The sequence below is a fragment of the Coregonus clupeaformis genome, chromosome 1 (assembly GCF_020615455.1).
Source record: "Coregonus clupeaformis isolate EN_2021a chromosome 1, ASM2061545v1, whole genome shotgun sequence".
In the NCBI taxonomy this organism is placed as follows: domain Eukaryota; kingdom Metazoa; phylum Chordata; class Actinopteri; order Salmoniformes; family Salmonidae; genus Coregonus; species Coregonus clupeaformis.
The window spans coordinates 10575718-10596763 of NC_059192.1; the positions used below are offsets into that span (position 1 = coordinate 10575718).

At 49.0% G+C, this 21046-nt stretch overlaps 1 protein-coding gene and 1 pseudogene across 3 annotated transcripts; both read right to left on the reverse strand.

Moving 5' to 3' along the window:
* Window positions 1-11033, reverse strand: part of LOC121568464 — a 15454-nt pseudogene extending 4421 nt beyond the window's left edge.
* Window positions 11034-13242: 2209 nt separating this feature from the next.
* On the reverse strand, window positions 13243-20099 carry LOC121567584 (cytochrome b-245 chaperone 1 homolog). Of its 3 annotated transcripts, none has more exons than XM_041877749.1 (6): window positions 19994-20099; window positions 19241-19328; window positions 19083-19142; window positions 17126-17296; window positions 14597-14741; window positions 13243-14354 (listed from the first exon to the last, which is right to left on the reverse strand). In XM_041877749.1, exons 2-6 carry the CDS (start codon window positions 19326-19328, stop codon window positions 14198-14200), a joined length of 621 nt encoding a protein of 206 aa, XP_041733683.1. In that variant the 5' UTR covers window positions 19994-20099; the 3' UTR covers window positions 13243-14197. The 3 variants fall into 3 exon arrangements, with proteins under 3 accessions (XP_041733683.1, XP_041733682.1, XP_041733684.1); XM_041877748.2 differs by having other exon boundaries at window positions 19912-20096; XM_041877750.2 differs by having other exon boundaries at window positions 19083-19124; window positions 19912-20093.
* Between the last annotated feature and the right edge of the window lie 947 nt (window positions 20100-21046).

The following is a 21046-nucleotide window of genomic DNA, read 5'->3' on the forward strand; positions in this document are numbered from 1 at the left end:
CTTATCACCACCCTATCACCCTAACACCACCATATCACCTTATCACCACCCTATCACCCTAACACCAGCCTAACACCACCCTATCAGAACCCTACCACCAGCCTACCACCAGCCTAACACCACCCTATCAGCCTAACACCAGCCTACCACGAGCCTACACCACCCAATCACCAGCCTATCACCCTAACAACACCCTATCACACTATCAACCTAACAGCACCCACCCACACTCTCATCAGCAGACAAATATCGATATCCTTGAGACAATTAATCTATTCCTCCCACACCGCCACAATTCATTATCCCCCCTTTTGCATCCTTTCTCCCCAAACTGCCGGGTGTGTTTTGCATGAGTTAGTCATCTGATTTTAAAGTGTATATCTCTGAATCCCATAAATATATTTAAGTGCTTGGGTTGAATTTCATGTTAAAGTAATGGACTTCTGCTGTTTCTCTTTCTCCATCTCTCCTCTTCCTTGCCCTTCAAAATATTTACCTCTCCCTTTCCCTCCATCCTCCCTTGGATCTCTCTCAACCCGTTGCGGTTATCTGGTTGATCCCGCTCTTTCTGTCGCTCTCTCTACCCCCGCTCTTTTCCCTTTCACACTCTTCTTCACCTCCCTCCCTCCCATCCCTCCCTCCCATCCCTCCCATCCCTCCTACCTCTTTCTGCTGCTATCCATTTGATCCCTCTGGTTTCTCCTCCTCCGTGTGGAGTCTCTTTCTGATTGCCTGTAGTCATAATTAAACCCTATTCAGCAACCCTGCTATCTCAAACAGCCCCTAATTATATCAGTGCTGGGTTCACTGCCTCATCAGACCACAGAAGAGGAGGGGTGATCGTCATTCAACACAGTGGCACAAGTCTCTTCCACGTCTCCCACGTCGAGATTGAGAGTTTGCTGTGATGTAATGTGATGTGCCATGGCTAGCTAACTCCCTCTCACCCGTCAGTCCGCCACCTCACCTCAAGGTGCCACTTGGATAAATCTGGTATGTGAATCTGGCAAAGTAGGAAGTGAATTTAGCTGGAAGAAAAATAACAGAGCCTGTATGACATCATGATTTATGTATGGCTTGACTATCCTCTCCCTTTCTTCCTCTTCCTTTCTATCGGGTCTTCATAAGCAGTGGGCCCACTGACGCGCCAAATCCCAGCGGTTCTGCTCCATCTCATCTGTCACATGGAGATTCTCTCTTTAATAATGTGGCTCGGCGGACTTGGAGGACTCTGAAGATGTCAGAGAACACACAGCAGTCCCTCTTCAAAAGCGTTCAGGCTCGCCGCTCTTTCTTTATTTTTGTTTTCCATCCTCCACCTCCCTGTCACACATGTCTTTTTATCTCTTTTAATAATAAAGGACTTAGGTGGTGTGCAGAGAAGGCACACAGCAGTCCCTCTTCAAAACCTTTCATACTCACCCTCTCTTTCTTTCTTTTCTTCCCACTTCTTTCTCTTGGCAGTCACATACAGTAATATCATATATTCTCTATTTCCCCCCATACTCAACTGGCGGACCGGTTCCGGACCCAGAACAGGGTCAATACGGACCGCAGGTCCCAAATAAATAATAATAAATGTATTTTTTGTTTTTGTTTTACTCGGTCGGGCTTCGACCCCTGGTATAATATAAACACACATAAGACATGGAAGAATGCGTAGAATTGCAGGAAATTAGCTTTAAAAACTTCCCCAAATATATCTCTGCCCCATGCAAAATGTGTAGAATTGCGAGAAATTAGCTTTAAAACTGCAAGATTTTCTCTCCGCCTGTAAGACGGGTGTGAACAGTTTGGGAGTGGGGGTTTGTTACTACGCCGATAAATTACATTATCCATCTGGACCTTTGCCACCTAGGAAATTTGTGTGACCGGACCTTCTCAAATAGTACCTGCTCTATTTTATAATAAAATGACTTAGGTTATGTGTATTCTGAAGGTCTGTCAGATGAAACAACACAGAACTCAATTCCATGAGATGTGAAAGAAAAGAAAGATCAATAGTCGAGGAAAGAGACAGAAGAGGAGTTTCAGCAACTAGGACAGGAGTGGCGGATAAATCCAGAGCAGGATAAAGAGAAAAGGGAGAGTGAGACAGGGACTGGGACAGAGGGAGAGAGACCAGGACAGACACTGGGACAGAGGGAGAGAGACAGGGACTGGGACAGAGGGAGAGAGACCGGGACAGGGACTGGGACAGAGGGAGAGAGACCGGGACAGGGACTGGGACAGAGGGAGAGAGACCGGGACAGGGACTGGGACAGAGGGAGAGAGACCAGGACAGACACTGGGACAGAGGGAGAGAGACCGGGACAGGGACTGGGACAGAGGGAGAGAGACCGGGACAGGGACTGGGACAGAGGGAGAGAGACCGGGACAGGGACTGGGACAGAGGGAGAGAGACCGGGACAGGGACTGGGACAGAGGGAGAGATACCGGGACAGGGACTGGGACAGAGGGAGAGAGACCGGGACAGGAACTGGGACAGAGGGAGAGAGACCGGGACAGGGACTGGGACAGAGGGAGAGAGAACGGGACAGGGACTGGGACAGAGGGAGAGAGACCGGGACAGGGACTGGGACAGAGGGAGAGAGACCCGGACAGGGACAGAGGGAGAGAGACCGGGACAGGGACTGGGACAGAGGGAGAGAGACCGGGACAGGGACTGGGACAGAGGGAGAGAGACCGGGACAGGGACTGGGACAGAGGGAGAGAGACCGGGACAGGGACTGGGACAGAGGGAGAGAGACAGGGACAGGGACTGGGACAGAGGGAGAGAGACCGGGACAGGGACTGGGACAGAGGGAGAGAGACCGGGACAGGGACTGGGACAGAGGGAGAGAGACCGGGACAGAGACTGGGACTGGGACAGAGGGAGAGAGACCGGGACTGGGACAGAGGGAGAGAGACCGGGACAGGGACAGAGGGAGAGAGATCGGGACAGGGACTGGGACAGAGGGAGAGAGACCGGGACAGGGACTGGGACAGAGGGAGAGAGACCGGGACAGGGACTGGGACAGAGGGAGAGAGAGCGGGACAGGGACTGGGACAGAGGGAGAAAGAATGGGACAGGGACTGGGACAGAGGGAGAGAGACCGGGACAGGGACTGGGACAGAGGGAGAGAGACCGGGACAGGGACTGGGACAGAGGGAGAGAGACCGGGACAGGGACAGGGACAGAGGGAGAGAGACCGGGACAGGGACTGGGACAGAGGGAGAGAGACCGGGACAGGGACTGGGATAGAGGGAGAGAGACAGGGACAGGGACTGGGACAGAGGGAGAGACACAGGGACTGGGACCGGGACAGAGAGAGACCGGGACAGGGACTGGGACCAGGACAGAGAGAGACCGGGACAGGGACTGGGTCCGGGACAGAGAGAGACCAGGACAGGGACAGAGAGAGACCGGGACAGGGACTGGGACAGACAGAGACCAGAACAGGGACTGGGACAGAGGGAGAGAGACCGGGACAGGGACTGGGACCAGGACTGAGAGACCGGGACAGGGACTGGGACCGGGACAGAGAGAGACCGGGACAGGGACTGGGACAGACAGAGTCCGGAACAGAGACTGGGACAGAGGGAGACCAGAACAGAGACAGGGACTGGGTCCGGGACAGAGAGAGGTCGCAACAGGGACTGGGACCGGGACAGAGAGAGACCGGGACAGGGACTGGGACAGACAGAGACCGGGACAGAGGGAGACCGGGACAGGGACTGGGACAGAGAGAGACCGGGACTGGGACAGAGAGACCGGGACAGGGACTGGGACAGGGACAGACAAAGACCGGGACTGGGACAGGGAATGGGACCGAGACTGGGACAAACAGAGACAGGGACAGGGACTGGGACAGAGGGAGAGAGACAGGGACAGGGACTGGGACAGAGGGAGAGAGACAGGGACTGGGACCGGGACAGAGAGAGACCGGGACAGGGACTGGGACCAGGACAGAGAGAGACCGGGACAGGGACTGGGTCCGGGACAGAGAGAGACCAGGACAGGGACAGAGAGAGACCGGGACAGGGACTGGGACAGACAGAGACCAGAACAGGGACTGGGACAGAGGGAGAGAGACCGGGACAGGGACTGGGACCAGGACTGAGAGACCGTGACAGGGACTGGGACCGGGACAGAGAGAGACCGGGACAGGGACTGGGACAGACAGAGTCCGGAACAGAGACTGGGACAGAGGGAGACCAGAACAGAGACAGGGACTGGGTCCGGGACAGAGAGAGGTCGCAACAGGGACTGGGACCGGGACAGAGAGAGACCGGGACAGGGACTGGGACAGACAGAGACCGGGACAGAGGGAGACCGGGACAGGGACTGGGACAGAGAGAGACCGGGACTGGGACAGAGAGACCGGGACAGGGACTGGGACAGGAACAGACAAAGACCGGGACTGGGACAGGGAATGGGACCGAGACTGGGACAAACAGAGACAGGGACAGGGACTGGGACAGAGACTGGGACAGACAGAGACAGGGACAGGGACTGGGACAGAGAGAAGGCAAGAAAAGGGCCAGTCTCATGTGGCGATGCTTGACTGAATATGGACATCATACACTTCCCCTTAACCAGTGGCGTCAAACACAAGGCACAGAGAGATATGTTTTGAAATAATACCACAGATGAAGTGTGAAACTGATAACAATATCGAATCATATCCGTTTCTCTTGAAACTAAACAGTTTATGCCGAATCATCTATAAATAATAATAATAATAATAATAATAATAATAATAATAATAATAATAATAATAATAATAATAATGGTAGATACAGTTGAAGTCTGAAGTTTACATACACTTAGGTTGGAGTCATTAAAACTAGTTTTTCAACCACTCCACAAATTTCTTGTTAACAAACTATAGTTTTGGCAAGTCGGTTAGGACATCTACTTTGTGCATGACACAAGTAATTTTTCCAACAATTGTTTACAGACAGATTATTTCACTTATAATTCACTGTATCACAATTCCAGTGGGTCAGAAGTTTACATACACTAAGTTGACTGTGCCTTTAAACAGCTTGGAAAATTCCAGAAAATGATGTCATGGCTTTAGAAGCTTCTGATAGGCTAATTGACATCATTTGAGTCAATTGGAGGTGTACCTGTGGATGTATTTCAAGGCCTACCTTCAAACTCAGTGCCTCTTTGCTTGACATCATGGGAAAATCAAAAGAAATCAGCCAAGACCTCAGAAAGATAATTGTAGACCTCCACAAGTCTAGTTCATCCTTGGGAGCAATTTCCAAACGCCTGAAGGTACCACGTTCATCTCTGCAAACAATAGTATGCAAGTATAAACACCATGGGACCACGCAGCCGTCATACCGCTCAGGAAGGAGGCGCGTTCTGTCTCCTAGAGATGAATGTACTTTGGTGTGAAACGTGCAAATCAATCTCAGAACAACAGCAAAGGACCTTGTGAAGATGCTGGAGGAAACAGGTACAAAAGTATCTATATACACAGTAAAACAAGTCCTATATCGACATAACCTGAAAGGCTGCTCAGCAAGGAAGAAGCCACTGCTCCAAAACCGCCATAAAAAAGCCAGAGAAATGTCCTCTGGTCTGATTAAACAAAAATAGAACTGTTCGGCCATAATGACCATCATTATGTTTGGAGGAAAAAGGGGGAGCCTTGCAAGCAGAAGAATACCATCCCAACTGTGAAGCACGGGGGTGGCAGCATCATGCTGTGGGGGTGCTTTGCTGCAGGAGGGCTGGTGCACTTCACAAAATAGATGGCATCATGAGGAAGGAAAATTATGTGGATATATTGAAGCATCATCTCAAGACATCAAGACAATTAGGGCGGCAGGTAGCTTAGTGGTTAAGAGCGTTGTGCCAGTACCCGAAAGGTCGCTGGTTCTAATCCCCGAGCCGACTAGGTGAAAAATATGTCGATGTGCCCTTGAGCAAGGCACTTAACCCTAATTGCTCCTGTAAGTCGCTCTGGATAAGAGCGTCTGCTAAATGACTAAAATGTAAATCAGTCAGGAAGTTAAAGCTTGGTCGCAAATGGGTCTTTCAAATGGACAATGTTGTGGCAAAATGGCTTAAGAACAACAAAGTCAAGGTATTGGAGTGGCCATCACAAAGCCCTGACCTCAAACCTATAGAACATTTGTGGGCAGAACTGAAAAAGTGTGTGCGAGCAAGGAGGCCTACAAACCTTACTCAGTTACACCAGCTCTGTCAGGATGGGCAAAAATTCACCCAACTTATTGTGGGAAGCTTGTGGAAGGCTACCTGAAACGTTTGACCCATGTTAAACAATTTAAAGGCAATGCTACCAAATACTAATTGAGTGTATGTAAACTTCTGACCCACTGGGAATGTGATGAAAGAAAGAAATAATTCTCTACTATTATTCTGACATTTCACATTCTTAAAATAAAGTGATGATCCTAACTGACCTAAAACAGGGAATTTGTACTAGGATTAAATGTCAGGAATTTTGAAAAATGTATTTAAATGTATTTGGCAAGGTGTATGTAAACTTCCGACTTCAACTGTACACATTTAAACTCAGTTTTTCACAATTCCTGACATTTAATCCTAGCAAAAAGTCCCTATTTTAGATCAGTTATCAACACCATTGGCGAGCGCTATACACTTAATCCATGTTGCTGCTAAAAACTCTGGTTTTAAAAATGGTCCATCTAGCAAATTTTTAGGAGTTGAGAAATAAATACTATAGATAACTGCGATTCTGCTCTTTAAACTGCTTTCAAAATGTGTGTTTTCCCACGACTACATTAAGAATGTTGTGCAATGACTGGGCATTTTTCTCCTTGTGCCACTCGAAATTTGAAAACGCCTCGAGAGGTATATTATTTTCTTGCTCGGAATGCGACAATCTGACCAATTGAATAGGTCAACTATTATTATATGGGGTTGTCTGCTATTGATTACTCATGTTGTTGGCTGAGGAAATATTAAAATGTGGACAACCATTTTTCATTATATAATTCAAAAATCGCATCAGCAAAGGGATCAGCTCCACCAGGCTCTCATTTGGATCATAGGTGCTGGGTCTAGGACCTGGCGGGACCCGGCCCAATGCTGGGTCTAGACCTGGCGGGACCCGGCCCAATGCTGGGTCTAGGACCTGGCGGGACCTGGCCCAATTTAACCACTGCCTGTAACACGAATTACAATTGACGGACAAAAGGGTTTTAATGGTGTTAGTAGTAAATTACCTGGTCCATAGCTTTTTATCATTACAAAAATGAATTGGATTTACAAGAGTTTTCCACTATATTTTGAACTGTTTTAAATCGTGTGGAGATTCACCTGTGCGTGGTTCCACAGTGCGGTTGCCATTGGAGTCCATGAAGATGAACCTCCCTCCGGTGAAGTCGGTTCCGTAGTCAGACAGGTGTAGTCAAAGGATCTCTGTAGGTTACCTGGTAGGCAGGTAACACACAAGACAGGTTGTTATTATCTCCAGACACACTGAGTGGGATCAAACCAAATTACATCTGGGACATAACATATTTGTAGTCAAATTAACATAATTAAAATGATCTTCTTCAATTTGGGAACATACCCCCAAAAATAGTGTCTGTCTTCTGGATGATCATGCACAAGGTTCTGAATAAAATCACACTGTTTTACATTAGTTTCCCCAAGTCTTCCAGTCAGACATCATGTAGATTAGTCCTGGGCTGTAGAGAGAACAGTCACATTGTAGCAGAGAGGCCAGGGGTGTATGAAACCACCTCAGCAGTGTGATCGATGGGGAGGGAACCAAAGACGCCGAAACCCATTTACATTTAAATTAGGTTGGGCCAAATGGACCTAGGGCAGGAGAGAAGGGGACCGATGGGGGAGAGGGTTGGGGTTTTTGGATGACTTTTTTTTTTTCTCCAGCTGTTGTGGAGCTATTGCGGAAGACTTCCGAGGAGATATGACCAGAAATGAATAATGGTCAGAAATAAAAATGCGAATGAACAATTCCCAGAGACACACACACAACCTGATGATGGAGCACGAGTAAATGAACAATGCTCAAAGATGCTAAAACACACACGTTAGCGAACAGACAAGATAAACATTCCGACAGATCCTTCGGGAGCCATTATCTGTAGTTTTCAACGTGTACAAAAAACGCTAACAGTCCTATTTATCGAATAGCCCAATTAATTTCAAAGAGTTTTCTTTGCCGAGGTCCACAGTCAAGACAGGAATAGTGAATGGGAGGAACCTGGCATGAAATGATCGCTTCATTCCATTGCCCTGCTGGCTAAACAGTAATGAGATACATTCACGTGGTGCAATCAAAGATGCATTGAATCCCACAGAAAATACTTAACTTTGGATGAACTATGAACCTACTATCAAGACCATATTTAAATCACTTTTTGGAGAGAAAAAACTAAATGAATAAAAAGTTTTACGCTTCACCTCAACACATTTCATACATTTTATTGTTCATTCCATATGTTTTATGAAGTCATTGATACAGAACTACAGTACAAAACAGTTTCAGCTCATTTACATGAATATCAAATCTGTTTAATAAATATTAAAGGGGATATTTAAACACCAATGGGAGGAAGTGTAGCCTTTGGTTTAGAAGAGTCTGGCTACAGCCAGTGTGTCAGCTATAGTGTGAAATAGAAGGGGGCATTCATTGCATTGTGGGATGCTATGAGGCTTGACTACTTATTGACTTCAGAACTAAAGGTAATTCATGACACACGATAACGCTGAAAGAAGAAAAGTTGAAAATTGTGTGTGTATAACACCTTACCTTCTATTCTGTTATCTTACCTTGTCTTTGTGAGGGAGCCAGTACTCGTCATGCTGTGTCTTGGCCAGTGTGCTGTTGATGCGTGAGAAGAGACGGGTCCAGGTCAAATGTCTCCGCTAGATACGACCACGCACCTCCCTGGAGGGTGGAAGTAATCAATCAATCACCAAATTAAACAACCAATGAAACAGTCACTCAGTCAGTCGATTTATACAGGGCTTCTTACAGTAACCTGGGCCTGTGAATTGTATTCATAGACACACACAAGTGAAAATGCATTGGAAACCAGTTTAACTTGTATTTTTGTGTTCAGTAAATGTAACCGCAAAAGTTATTTTTATGTGCACTACATCAAGACGCACAGCCATTTATCTGCAACAAGTCAATTTGATGTAAACACATCTCAGGTTGGAAAAATGCGCGTTTTGTTTTTATGCAGATTTTTGAATATTTGCATGAAAGTCTCTTGCAGATTGAATGGAAACTTAACTACACACACACCTACCTGTAGAGGCGGAAGTCCTCTTCAGAGAAGACATCCATTATCTGCTCCCCAAAGTACCTGTCATCAGCCACCATCAGCCAGCCAGGCAGCCAGAGAACAGGGCTATTAGCACGCATTACCATCCAGCAACGCAGACACCACAGTGCACAATTACCCAAGAGGCCATGACAGAGAAGATATCCAAACAGAGCAGGATAAAAAAGCTGGCGGATTGCTATGCAGGAGATGCCACTGTTATGGAAGCCAGATGGTGAGTGACATCATCAATGGTTTAGTTAGTTAGTTAGTTAGTTAGGAGAGAGAGAGAGAGAGAGAGAGAGAGAGAGAGAGAGAGAGAGAGAGAGAGAGACCTGTAGATGTTGACAAACTGCTTCCCCATGGACAGAGCCCCAGAGTGCAGGTCCAGGATGGAAGCCTGGCGAGGCCAAAAGAGGAGAATAAGCAAACTATTAGGACTTATTTCAGTCTACTTATATTGAAATTGAAATTGAATTAAATTGAAATCGAAATTGAATTGAGTGGTCAAGCAAGCAGCCATGAACGATATAGTATTACACAGTAGCTGTTATCAGCCCATAGGAACTGAACTTTGGATGTTGTACCAATAGAATTATGGTTGTACCACCCTGACCTCTAGTGGAGACACGGGAAAGATACAACTGGAGTCTGAGTAACAGTCTTCATCCTAGCTCCTCCCTGGTCCTATTTAAGTTCAAATATGTGTTAAAAAGTAAATACTCACCCCTCCATCTGAACCAGCTAGAGCCAGCCCCCTCTCTGCCAAACTAAAGAAGTAGAGAGATAAGTTACAGAGAAAAGGAGAGAGAGAGAGATAGAGAGAGAGAGAGATAAGGGAGAGGGGGGTGGGGGGGGAGAAGAGAAAGAGATGGTTTTGAATCCTTCACCTCCTGAGGCCATGGCCTCCTCCCTGGGCACCGAGTTGTCTGTGACGGCTCGGCCACACGTCTGAGGAGTGCATCCTGGGGAAAAGAGCATCTCACATCAGCTGCAACATCAGAGTAGAAACTTCCACCTGCCTGTTCACCTTTGTTCAAATCACCATGGCATGCATAACTTACAAATTGTGGCTTTAATACTAAACTGTGTTGTTTTAAACCCACCTGGGTAGCGTTTGTAGTTCTCATAGTCCTCAGAACACTCCACAGTGTAGACCCTGGGCTGAGCAACCACCTCGGCCTGTCTGACCAGGGTTTCTGTGACGTAAGGGTCCCCTGAGGCCAGGTAGAGCCAGGTGTGGGTCCCCTGAGGCCAGGTAGCCAGGTGAGGGTCCCCTGAGGCCAGGTAGAGCCAGGTGAGGGTCCCCTGAGGCCAGGTAGAGCCAGGTGAGGGTCCCCACCACAGCCAGGGCCACCACCACTGCTAGTGATGGGCTATATACACATCCACCATACAGGTTGGGCTATATACACATCCACCATACAGGTTGGGCTATATACACATCCACCATACAGGTTGGGCTATATACACATCCACCATACAGGTTGGGATATATACACATCCACCATACAGGTTGGGATATATACACATCCACCATACAGGTTGGGATATACACATCCACCATACAGGTTGGGATATATACACATCCACCATACAGGTTGGGCTATATACACATCCACCATACAGGTTGGGATATATACACATCCACCATACAGGTTGGGATATATACACATCCACCATACAGGTTGGGATATATACACATCCACCATACAGGTTGGGCAAGAGCCAATCACTGATAACATCTGTTATCCTGGAACATCAATATCTTGGCCTTGCTAGAAAGTGGAAAAATAACAAATGGTTCCTCCTGGCATATAATGATTCCCCTCTCTCCTCTCTCTTCTCTGCTGCAGTCGCGAGGAGGTCCTGTCCATTCAGGAAGTGGCCAAGTCCCAAAGGTTAGAGGTAATTCCTCTGGTGCAGACATTTGGACACATGGAGGTGAGGGAGAGGGAACGCATATCTGCCTGCCACCTGTTCATATCATACCCCACTTTATAATGGCAGAGATTGAGGCCAATTGATGTGGTTATATTGTCTTGGTGTCTTTGATATTATTTTATTTATATTCCTCCTTTCTCACCCACCCTCACTCACTGAACTTCTCACTCCCTCTTTCCTCCCTCTCTCCCCCCTCTCTTCCTCCCTTTCTCCCCCCTCTCTCCCCCTCTCTTCCCCCCTCTCTCCTCCCTCTCTTCCCCCCTCTCTTCCTCCTCTCTCCCCCCTCTCTTCCCCCTCTCTCCCCCCTCTCTCTGTCAGTTTGTGTTGAAGCACAGGTCGTTGTGGGGGCTGAGGGAGGTGGCCCGCCTGGGCACTCTCAAACCCCACAGAGAGGAGGTTGTGAAGCTTGTACAGGAGATGCTTCGCCAGGTGGAGGCTCCACCCAGGCAGCACCAGCCTGACGAGGTGGAATTCAAAGGAGCCAAAGGAGAGGAGATGAGGAAAGGAAGCCATATTGAGATGCATACAAGATTGATTTAGCTTTCTAATGATGGACAATGCATGACACTCCTTTAATTAAAAGGAGTCTAGACGCTGGCTGAGCGCACCTGGCCGTACGGTACAGCAGCTGTTCCTCAGTCACGTGACCAGGGTGGCGAAGGGTGTCGGGGAGGCGATGCCAAACCTCAACGTGATCATGTGGGACGACATGCTGCACAGGATGGACCACGACACACTGAAAGGTCAGGGTACAGACTCCTAAAGTGATAGTTCTGCAAAGTTTCGCAATCATTTCAATGTCTTCGCCTGAAAGGAGTTTATGGGCCAGAAAAGTCTGCAATCCACTGACCTGTCTGCTAGACAGTAGTCTAGTAGGATTGGTCCAGCCGATGCTGTGGGACTACAACCCCACGCTAGATGTGGAAAACACTGGTAAGAACTAGTGGTTTTACTAGAACAGTTTAGCTATGCACATAGACAAACACTATATTTGCGCTTAATGTCAATGTCTCTACTCGTCCCCCTCTTAGTATCTCGATTGGAGAGGTACAGTGATGCAGGGCTGTCAGAGCTGTGGGCACAGGGTGACAGAGAGTTTGGGGATCTCTTCTGTGGAGGTGAAGACAATGGAGAGGTGAGAGAGAGCCTTCTCAACAGACAATGCTCCTCTGTAATAAGTGCATTGTGTTTTTAATCCTAAACGCGTCTCTGTCTCTCTATGTAACCTGCCCCAGCTCCTCTCCGTGTGACTGAGGTGTTTCCAGGGAGGAAGTTGGCAGAGCTGGTGGTGGAACTAACAGCCATGCTCCTAACAGAAGAACTCCGCCATTTTGAAGACATGTGAGTGAAGCCAGTAGCCACATGGGCTGGAACTAAAGCCTGCACACCCTGTAACGATATAGGAAGAGGGTCGGTGACCACTGCAATAAAGGCACACATAATGATTTCTTGATTATTACTATTAATGCCTTGAATTAAAGAGCTCTATAACCTTGATAAATACTGTAACACTGTGGTTATCTCAGGTTTGTGAGAGGCTGGTTCACTCCCTACCACAGAGAAAGACAGTTAACCCTCTTATTGCTCAGCAGTTGCAGAATCAAGCCATGATGTAAGCATCTGAACGGGAGAGAGAGAGTGAGAGAGAGGAGAGAGATAGAGGGGAGAGAGAGAGAGAAGAGAGGAGGGAGAGAGAGAGAGGGGAGAGAGAGAGGGAAGGGATAGAGATAGAGGAGAGCGAGAGAGAAGGGAGAGAGATAGAGAAGAGAGAGAGAGAGAGAGAGAGAGAGAGAGAGAGAGAGAGAGAAGGGAGGGAGGGAGGGAGAGAAGAGAGAGAGGGAGAGAGAGAGAGAGAGAGAGAGGGGAGAGAGAGAGGGGAGAGAGGGGAGAGAGAGAGGGGAGGGAGGGAGAGGGGAGGGAGAGCGAGAGCGAGAGGGGAGAGAGAGAGATCCATCCATCCATGCTGACTTCATACAGTGAAGTCCAGGTAGTGAGAAAATGATTTCATGATTATCAAAAAGCTACTTTAATTGAATTCCCCTTTTTGTTCTTTTGTTACAAAAAAATGCACAAATAAATGTATGAAAATACAAAAAAAAGAAGGTAAATCAGTACCTGCAGTCCTCCAGCAGCAACTGGACACATTAAAAAATGTTTAAACGTACAAATCTCTCATTCATCCTCTTTCTTCCAAGCAACACAAGACATCTACACTCACCTTCCTCTCATTAACAGACACAGTAGTTAAAACTGTCCAGATACAATGTAATACAGCACACCTGTCAAATATACACATTATTACTAACACAATACAGTCTATGGACAGGAATGTTACCTGAGACTGATCTTTCATATAGGGCGAGACTAAATCTGTAGCTTTCTCTATGAATATTAAACCATGTTAGATGAAGTCCTTTCAAGAGGTTTTGAAATGTTTTGCCTTCCCAGTTTCTCTCTGGCCCTAGTAATAAGACCTATGAATGCTGACAGACACATGAACATGCAAGTATTAACTTTCACATAAAAACAGGCATACATTCTTAACTGATCCCTGGAAATCCTTCATGCTTGATTATAGTTTACGGTCACATGCACTCAGATGAATGGTTGTAGTGAGTAGAGTCATGCATAGAAGATTCTCACTTGAGTGGTCTCAAACACACTAAATGTGTTCCCTATTCTGTGGGCATGTTTGAATGAGTTTTTCCACACAAATACTGATGACATTTAAATAGAAAGGCACTGTAATTATAAGTATTAGTCTGTAATGCAGTTATACAGTAATGATCATTGGTCTTTAAGAACAGGCCACACACCAAACTATGATTTAGTTTAAATATTTTGTGGAAAACTACCATTCTAGAGAGTATTTAAGGCAATTTACAGTATCAGGGATAATACTATGAAATGCTGTAAAATATATTTGTGTGCATTTCATGTCTACAGTGGCTTCCTCTCCTCATCTCTACTGCACTGAGGGTTCATAGTCCCCCTCTTCTTCTGAGTCAGTGCTTGGGTCCTCTTCCTCCTCTTCCTCATCCTCTTCCTCCTGCTCCCAACGACACTGGAGCTCCTCCAGACCCAGGAAGCGCTTGAGCAACGAAGCCACCGCCTCCACATCACTGACGGAGCGGGGGAAAGAAAATGATCAAACAACTAGTTGTGATTAAGACTAGACAGCATGGCTGATTTGACTTCTGTTCCATACCACTAAATATTCTACAATATTCTACAATATACTGCTGAATATTCTACAATATTCTCCTATCCTGGGAGACCTGTGATCTGATCCTTTAACACAACATCTTCCATGTTCTGTCTATTATAAGACCCTATCTCTTCCCCCTCCAGACCCCAGTCGTACCTGCGTCCGCCCATGGTGGCGCTCTGTGTGAGGGGGTAGGAGAAACCTGTTGTCAGCCGCAGCACCAGCAGGTAGCCCTTCCCCAGGTAGCGCACCTTCTCCTCCTGAACACACACGTCACGCAGGTGCCTCATGTCCAGCACCACTGGGAGACAGAGACAGGGGACGGGAGGGAGACGGGAGGGGGACGGGAGAGAGGCAGGGGACGGGAGGGAGACGGGAGGGAGGCAGGGGACGGGAGGGAGACGGGAGGGGACGGGAGAGAGGCAGGGGATGGGAGGGAGACGGAGAGAGGCAGGGATGGGAGGAGGCGGGAGACGGGAGAGAGGCAGGGGAGCGGGGAGGGAGGCGGGAGAGAGGCAGGGGAGGGAGGGAGAGCGGGAGGGGAGACGGGGAGAGAGGCAGGGGATGGGAGGGAGACGGGAGGGAGGCAGGGGATGGGAGGAGGGGGACGGAGAGAGGCAGGGGATGGGAGGGAGACGGGAGAGAGGCAGGGGATGGGAGGGAGACGGGAGGGAGGCAGGGGATGGGAGGAGACGGGAGGGAGACGGGAGAGAGGCAGGGGATGGGAGGGAGACGGGAGAGAGGCAGGGGATGGGAGGGAGACGGGAGGCGGGAGAGAGGCAGGGGCGGGAGGGAGACGGGAGAGAGGCAGGGGAGCGGGGAGGGAGGCAGGGAGGGGCAGGGAGAGAGGCAGGGGATGGGAGGGAGGACGGGAGGGAGGCAGGGGATGGGAGGGGAGGCAGGGGAGGAGGCAGGGATGGGAGGGAGACGGGGAAGGGAGGCAGGGGATGGGAGGGAGACAGGGAGGGAGGCAGGGGATGGGAGGGAGACGGGAGGGAGGCAGGGGATGGGAGAGAGCAGGGAGGGAGAGGCAGAGAGAAGGCAGGGATGGGAGGAGGAGACAGGAGAGGCAGGGGATGGGAGGGAGAGCAGGGAGGAGGCAGGGAGATGGGAGGGAGGCAGAGAGGGAGGCAGGGGATGGGAGAGGAGGCGGGGAGAGGGAGGCAGGGGGATGGGAGGAGAGGCAGGGAGGGAGGCAGAGATGGGGAGGAGGCGGAGGGAGACGGGAGAGGGAGAGAGGCAGGGATGGGAGGGAGACGGGAGAGAGGCAGGGGATGGGAGGAGACGGGAGCAGGGGAGAGAGGCAGGGGCGAGGAGGGAGACGGGGAGAGAGGCAGGGGCAGGGAGGGAGAGGCAGGGAGAGAGGCAGGGAGATGGGAGGGAGACGGTAGAGAGGCAGGGGATGGGAGGGAGAGGCGGAGGAGATGGGAGGAGGCGGGGAAGAGGCAGGGGATGGGAGGGAGATGGGAGGAGAGGCAGGGACGGAGATGGGAGAGAGGCAGGGGATGGGAGGGAGACGGGAGGGAGACGGGAGAGAGGCAGGGGATGGGAGGGATATGGGAGGGAGACGGGAGAGAGGCAGGGGATGGGAGAGAGCGGATGGAGACAGGGGAGAGAGGCAGGGATGGGAGGGAGACGGAGAGAGGCGAGAGGCAGGGATGGGAGGGAGGCAGGAGGGGCGGGAGAGGAGGCAGGAGGGAGATGGGAGAGAGATGGGAGAGAGACGGGGGATGGGAGGGAGACGGGAGAGAGATGGGAGGGAGACGGGGATGGGAGGGAGACGGGAGAGAGAGGCAGGGGATGGGAGGGAGATGGGAGGGAGACGGGGATGGGAGGGAGATGGGAGGGAGACGGGAGAGAGGCAGGGGATGGGAGGGAGATGGGAGGGAGACGGGGGATGGGAGGGAGATGGGAGGGAGACGAGAGGGAGATGGGAGAGAGAGGCAGGGGATGGGAGGGAGACGTGAGGGGGACGGGGAGGGAGACGGAGGGAGAGCGGGGAGAGAGATGGGAGGAGACGGGGATGGGAGGAGATGGGAGGAGACGGGGAGAGAGATGGGAGGGCAGAGGGATGGGAGGGAGATGGGACGAGGGACGGAGGGAGACGGAGGAGACGGGAGAGAGATGGGAGGGAGACGGGGATGGGAGGGAGATGGGAGGGAGACGGGAGAGAGATGGGAGGGAGACGGGGATGGGAGGGAGATGGGAGGGGGACGGGAGGGAGACGGGAGGGAGACGGGAGAGAGATGGGAGGGAGACGGGGGATGGGAGGGAGATGGGAGGGAGACGGGAGAGAGATGGGAGGGAGACGGGGGATGGGAGGGAGATGGGAGGGGGCGGGGAGGGAGACGGGAGGAGACGGGAGAGAGATGGGAGGGAGACGGGGGATGGGAGGGAGATGGGAGGGGGACGGGAGAGAGATGGGAGGGAGACGGGAGGGGGACGGGAGAGAGAGGCAGGGGATGGGATGGAGACGGGAGGGGGACGGGAGGGAGACGGGAGGGAGATGGGAGACAGGAGGAGAGAGGGTGAGTTTGTGGAGCAAAATTCCTGTAGCTCTCCAAGACCACGGTTGAAGACCCCTGCGTTTACTGGATTTGAAAACTCATCCCATCATCCTACCCTTATTGTTAAAGGAGAGTCAATGTGAAAGTACAGGACACATTAGGTGATGATGTTCCTCACCTTTCTCCTGGCCTCTCCTCCACATGGTGAGAATCAGGGCGTACAGACTGAAGGACTTCAGCTCAATCACATTCTTGGTTTTATCAAACACTGCCTCCTCCCACTCCTCCATGTTCTGCATGGCCACGAACAGACAGCCCGTCACGTAGAACAGCTTCCACAGGATACTGTCTGGAAAGACAGGAAAAAAGAGGGAAGAGAGACAGGTATTTTTATGTCTTAATTATGTCAATGATGACTGGCCTAGGTACCAGACTGTTTCTGTACTCAACTAAAGCAGTGCTGTAGTATGGTGACGCCTGTAAATCAGGTTATACCTGAGGTGTAGTATGGTGACGCCTGTAAATCAGGTTATACCTGAGGTGTAGTATGGTGACGCCTGTAAATCTGGTTATACCTGAGGTGTAGTATGGTGACGCCTGTAAATCAGGTTATACCTGAGGTGTAGTATGGTGACGCCTGTAAATCAGGTTATACCTGAGGTGTAATATGGTGACGCCTGTAAATCAGGTTATACCTGAGGTGTAGTATGGTGACGCCTGTAAATCGGGTTATACCTGAGGTGTAGTATGGTGACGCCTGTAAATCAGGTTATACCTGAGGTGTAGTATGGTGACGCCTGTAAATCAGGTTATACCTGAGGTGTAGTATGGTGACGCCTGTAAATCAGGTTATACCTGAGGTGTAGTATGGTGACGGCTGTAAATCGGGTTATACCTGAGGTGTAGTATGGTGACGGCTGTAAATCAGGTTATACCTGAGGTGTAGTATGGTGACGCCTGTAAATCAGGTTATACCTGAGGTGTAGTATGGTGACGCCTGTAAATCGGGTTATACCTGAGGTGTAGTATGGTGACGCCTGTAAATCAGGTTATACCTGAGGTGTAGTATGGTGACGGTTGTAAATCAGGTTATACCTGAGGTGTAGTATGGTGACGGTTGTAAATCAGGTTATACCTGAGGTGTAGTATGGTGACGCCTGTAAATCAGGTTATACCTGAGGTGTAGTATGGTGACGCCTGTAAATCAGGTTATACCTGAGGTGTAGTATGGTGACGCCTGTAAATCAGGTTATACCTGAGGTGTAGTATGGTGACGGTTGTAAATCAGGTTATACCTGAGGTGTAGTATGGTGACGGTTGTAAATCAGGTTATACCTGAGGTGTAGTATGGTGACGCCTGTAAATCGGGTTATACCTGAGGTGTAGTATGGTGACGCCTGTAAATCGGGTTATACCTGAGGTGTAGTATGGTGACGCCTGTAAATCGGGTTATACCTGAGGTGTAGTATGGTGACGCCTGTAAATCGGGTTATACCTGAGGTGTAGTATGGTGACGGTTGTAAATCGGGTTATACCTGAGGTGTAGTATGGTGACGGTTGTAAATCGGGTTATACCTGAGGTGTAGTATGGTGACGCCTGTAAATCAGGTTATACCTGAGGTGTAGTATGGTGACGGTTGTAAATCAAGTTATACCTGAGGTGTAGTATGGTGACGCCTGTAAATCAGGTTATACCTGAGGTGTAGTATGGTGACGGTTGTAAATCAGGTTATACCTGAGGTGTAGTATGGTGACGCCTGTAAATCAGGTTATACCTGAGGTGTAGTATGGTGACGGTTGTAAATCAGGTTATACCTGAGGTGTAGTATGGTGACGCCTGTAAATCGGGTTATACCTGAGGTGTAGTATGGTGACGCCTGTAAATCGGGTTATACCTGAGGTGTAGTATGGTGACGGCTGTAAATCAGGTTATACCTGAGGTGTAGTATGGTGACGGTTGTAAATCAGGTTATACCTGAGGTGTAGTATGGTGACGGTTGTAAATCAGGTTATACCTGAGGTGTAGTATGGTGACGCCTGTAAATCAGGTTATACCTGAGGTGTAGTATGGTGACGGTTGTAAATCAGGTTATACCTGAGGTGTAGTATGGTGACGGTTGTAAATCGGGTTATACCTGAGGTGTAGTATGCAGCAGCCAGGCCAATGGACGCAATACCTGTAATCAGAAAAAGGACTAAATGCTGGGTCAATTTGTTTTGACATTGCATTCAAATAAATACATATTTACACTGAATATACATACACACACACACACACACACAATGATCCTACCTACAAGCAGCGACCAGGAGCGGATGCCAGGTGATCTCTTCAGGTGTAACATGTTGGAGGTGTGCTCCTCTACCTGCATATACCCCATCTGACAGACAGACAGTAAAGTCTAAAGCTATGTAATATAGAAGAACCGGTGCTTACACTTGTAATTCTATGGTAGGTCAATGTTTACTTCCAAGGAAACAGGGAGGATGTGTGGCAGAAGTAGTGACGTTACAAGGCCTTCTGTATTTCAGATCTGCTTCCCCATTCCCTCATCTCTAACTATTTCCCGGTTCAAACATCCGGCTTTGCATTCATCAGTGACCATTTTTTAAATTGTATTTAACTAGGCAAGTCAGTTAAGAACTAATTCTTATTTACAATGACGACCTACCCTGGCCAAACCCTCCCCTATGCGACTCCCGATCACTGTCCGTAGTGATACAGCCCGGGATCGAACTGCGATGCAGTGCCTTAGACCGCTGCGCCACTCAGGATCACTACCTTATTATTGAACCTACTTACCCAGCGGGTAATATCATTTTTTTTGTGTGTGCCTAAGAGACAACCCAACCCCAGAGCATCCAAGTACCATATGGTAGACTATTTACGATCACTCATAATCTCGCCTATATGATACTTTGAATTAAATAATTTGTATCCGTATCTATTCATTTCTGTCTTACCTTACACTCTTCAACGAAATTCCACAAAATGATACACACAGGAAACAATGTGACAAATCGGCTTGATGATAGTGAAACTTACATTTACAATTTTTAGAGAAGTTTCAGTTCATTTCATTTTACAGCAAAAACACACAGTGGGTGGGGTGTTGCTTCCTTCCGGGGTAAGTCTTCACTGATTGGATGATGACATGAGCAGTTTAAAGCTGTTGCAATGAGGGGATTCGATTAGTATTTCCTGGGTGCCCGGGTAGGCGTGTCTTGCACCGGGTGAAAGTTGATTGCGTTAGTTTTGGAACCGGGCTGCCTGCCGGGCGTGAGCCAGGTGCCCGGTTCAAAGTGAAGGCGAAGTCGGCCCAAAACCAAAGTGACGTAATTAAGCACGTGGAGTAATGAGTAGGATTATGTGTTTTCAGGTGCAAAATGTATTGCGTTTGATAAAAACGCTTCAACTGCCTTCCCAGTGAAAACTAGTTTTAAAATTCTAACATATATTTTATGGAAAAGAGACGTTGTATGTTCCTAAACAGTGCACAATGCTGCCATGTTGACAACATGACCGAGCAGGGCAGATTACTGTTCGATTTGAGCAGGGAGCTCCCAAAGACAGTACAGTATGAAAATAGGCTAAAACTGCTTCTCCAACCACACTTGTTGGGGACGTTGGCAAACTAAACTCATGCGTCGGCCATCTACACGTTTAAACGGTCGTCTCGCGCCAAAGTGCGCATATGCAAGCCTTCAACTCAAAGGCACTCCTTCATAAAAAGTTGTTTTTGGCCAAAAATGAAAACGTGTCAGTTTATCACTTTCACGAGAGTCGAGTAATGACATGTTCAGCTACTCAAGACATAGGTTCGAATTTAGGTCGTGCCTTTAGATTTCGAGAAAATTAACTAAGGAATAATGTTTCACTTCTCTCATTGACTTCTCAAACGCCAAACCCCGGCCTGGTCTGTTTGGATCGTTTCGCAAGCGTTCCCCGAAGTCTCGCAATGTTGCGCCTCTGTGTTTGAAACCGTGTCGCTCCTCCCTCACCGCTTTTGACCGTTCACATCACGGGCCAAAGACCGTTGCCGCGGCTCAGCATAATCGAATCCGCCCAATATTTCAAACACCTTGTGTCTCTGATATT

Bases quoted from the DNA above. Each gene is read 5' to 3' on its own strand.
- LOC121567584 (XM_041877749.1), bottom strand. From the start codon at position 19,328: ATGGGGTATATGCAGGTAGAGGAGCACACCTCCAACATGTTACACCTG. The intron at 19,143-19,240 runs GTAGGATCATTG...CCCAGCATTTAG, and splicing joins CTCCTGGTCGCTGCTTGTAG to TCCTTTTTCTGATTACAGGT. The intron at 17,297-19,082 runs GTATAACCCGAT...CTGTCTTTCCAG, and splicing joins TGCTGCATACTACACCTCAG to ACAGTATCCTGTGGAAGCTG.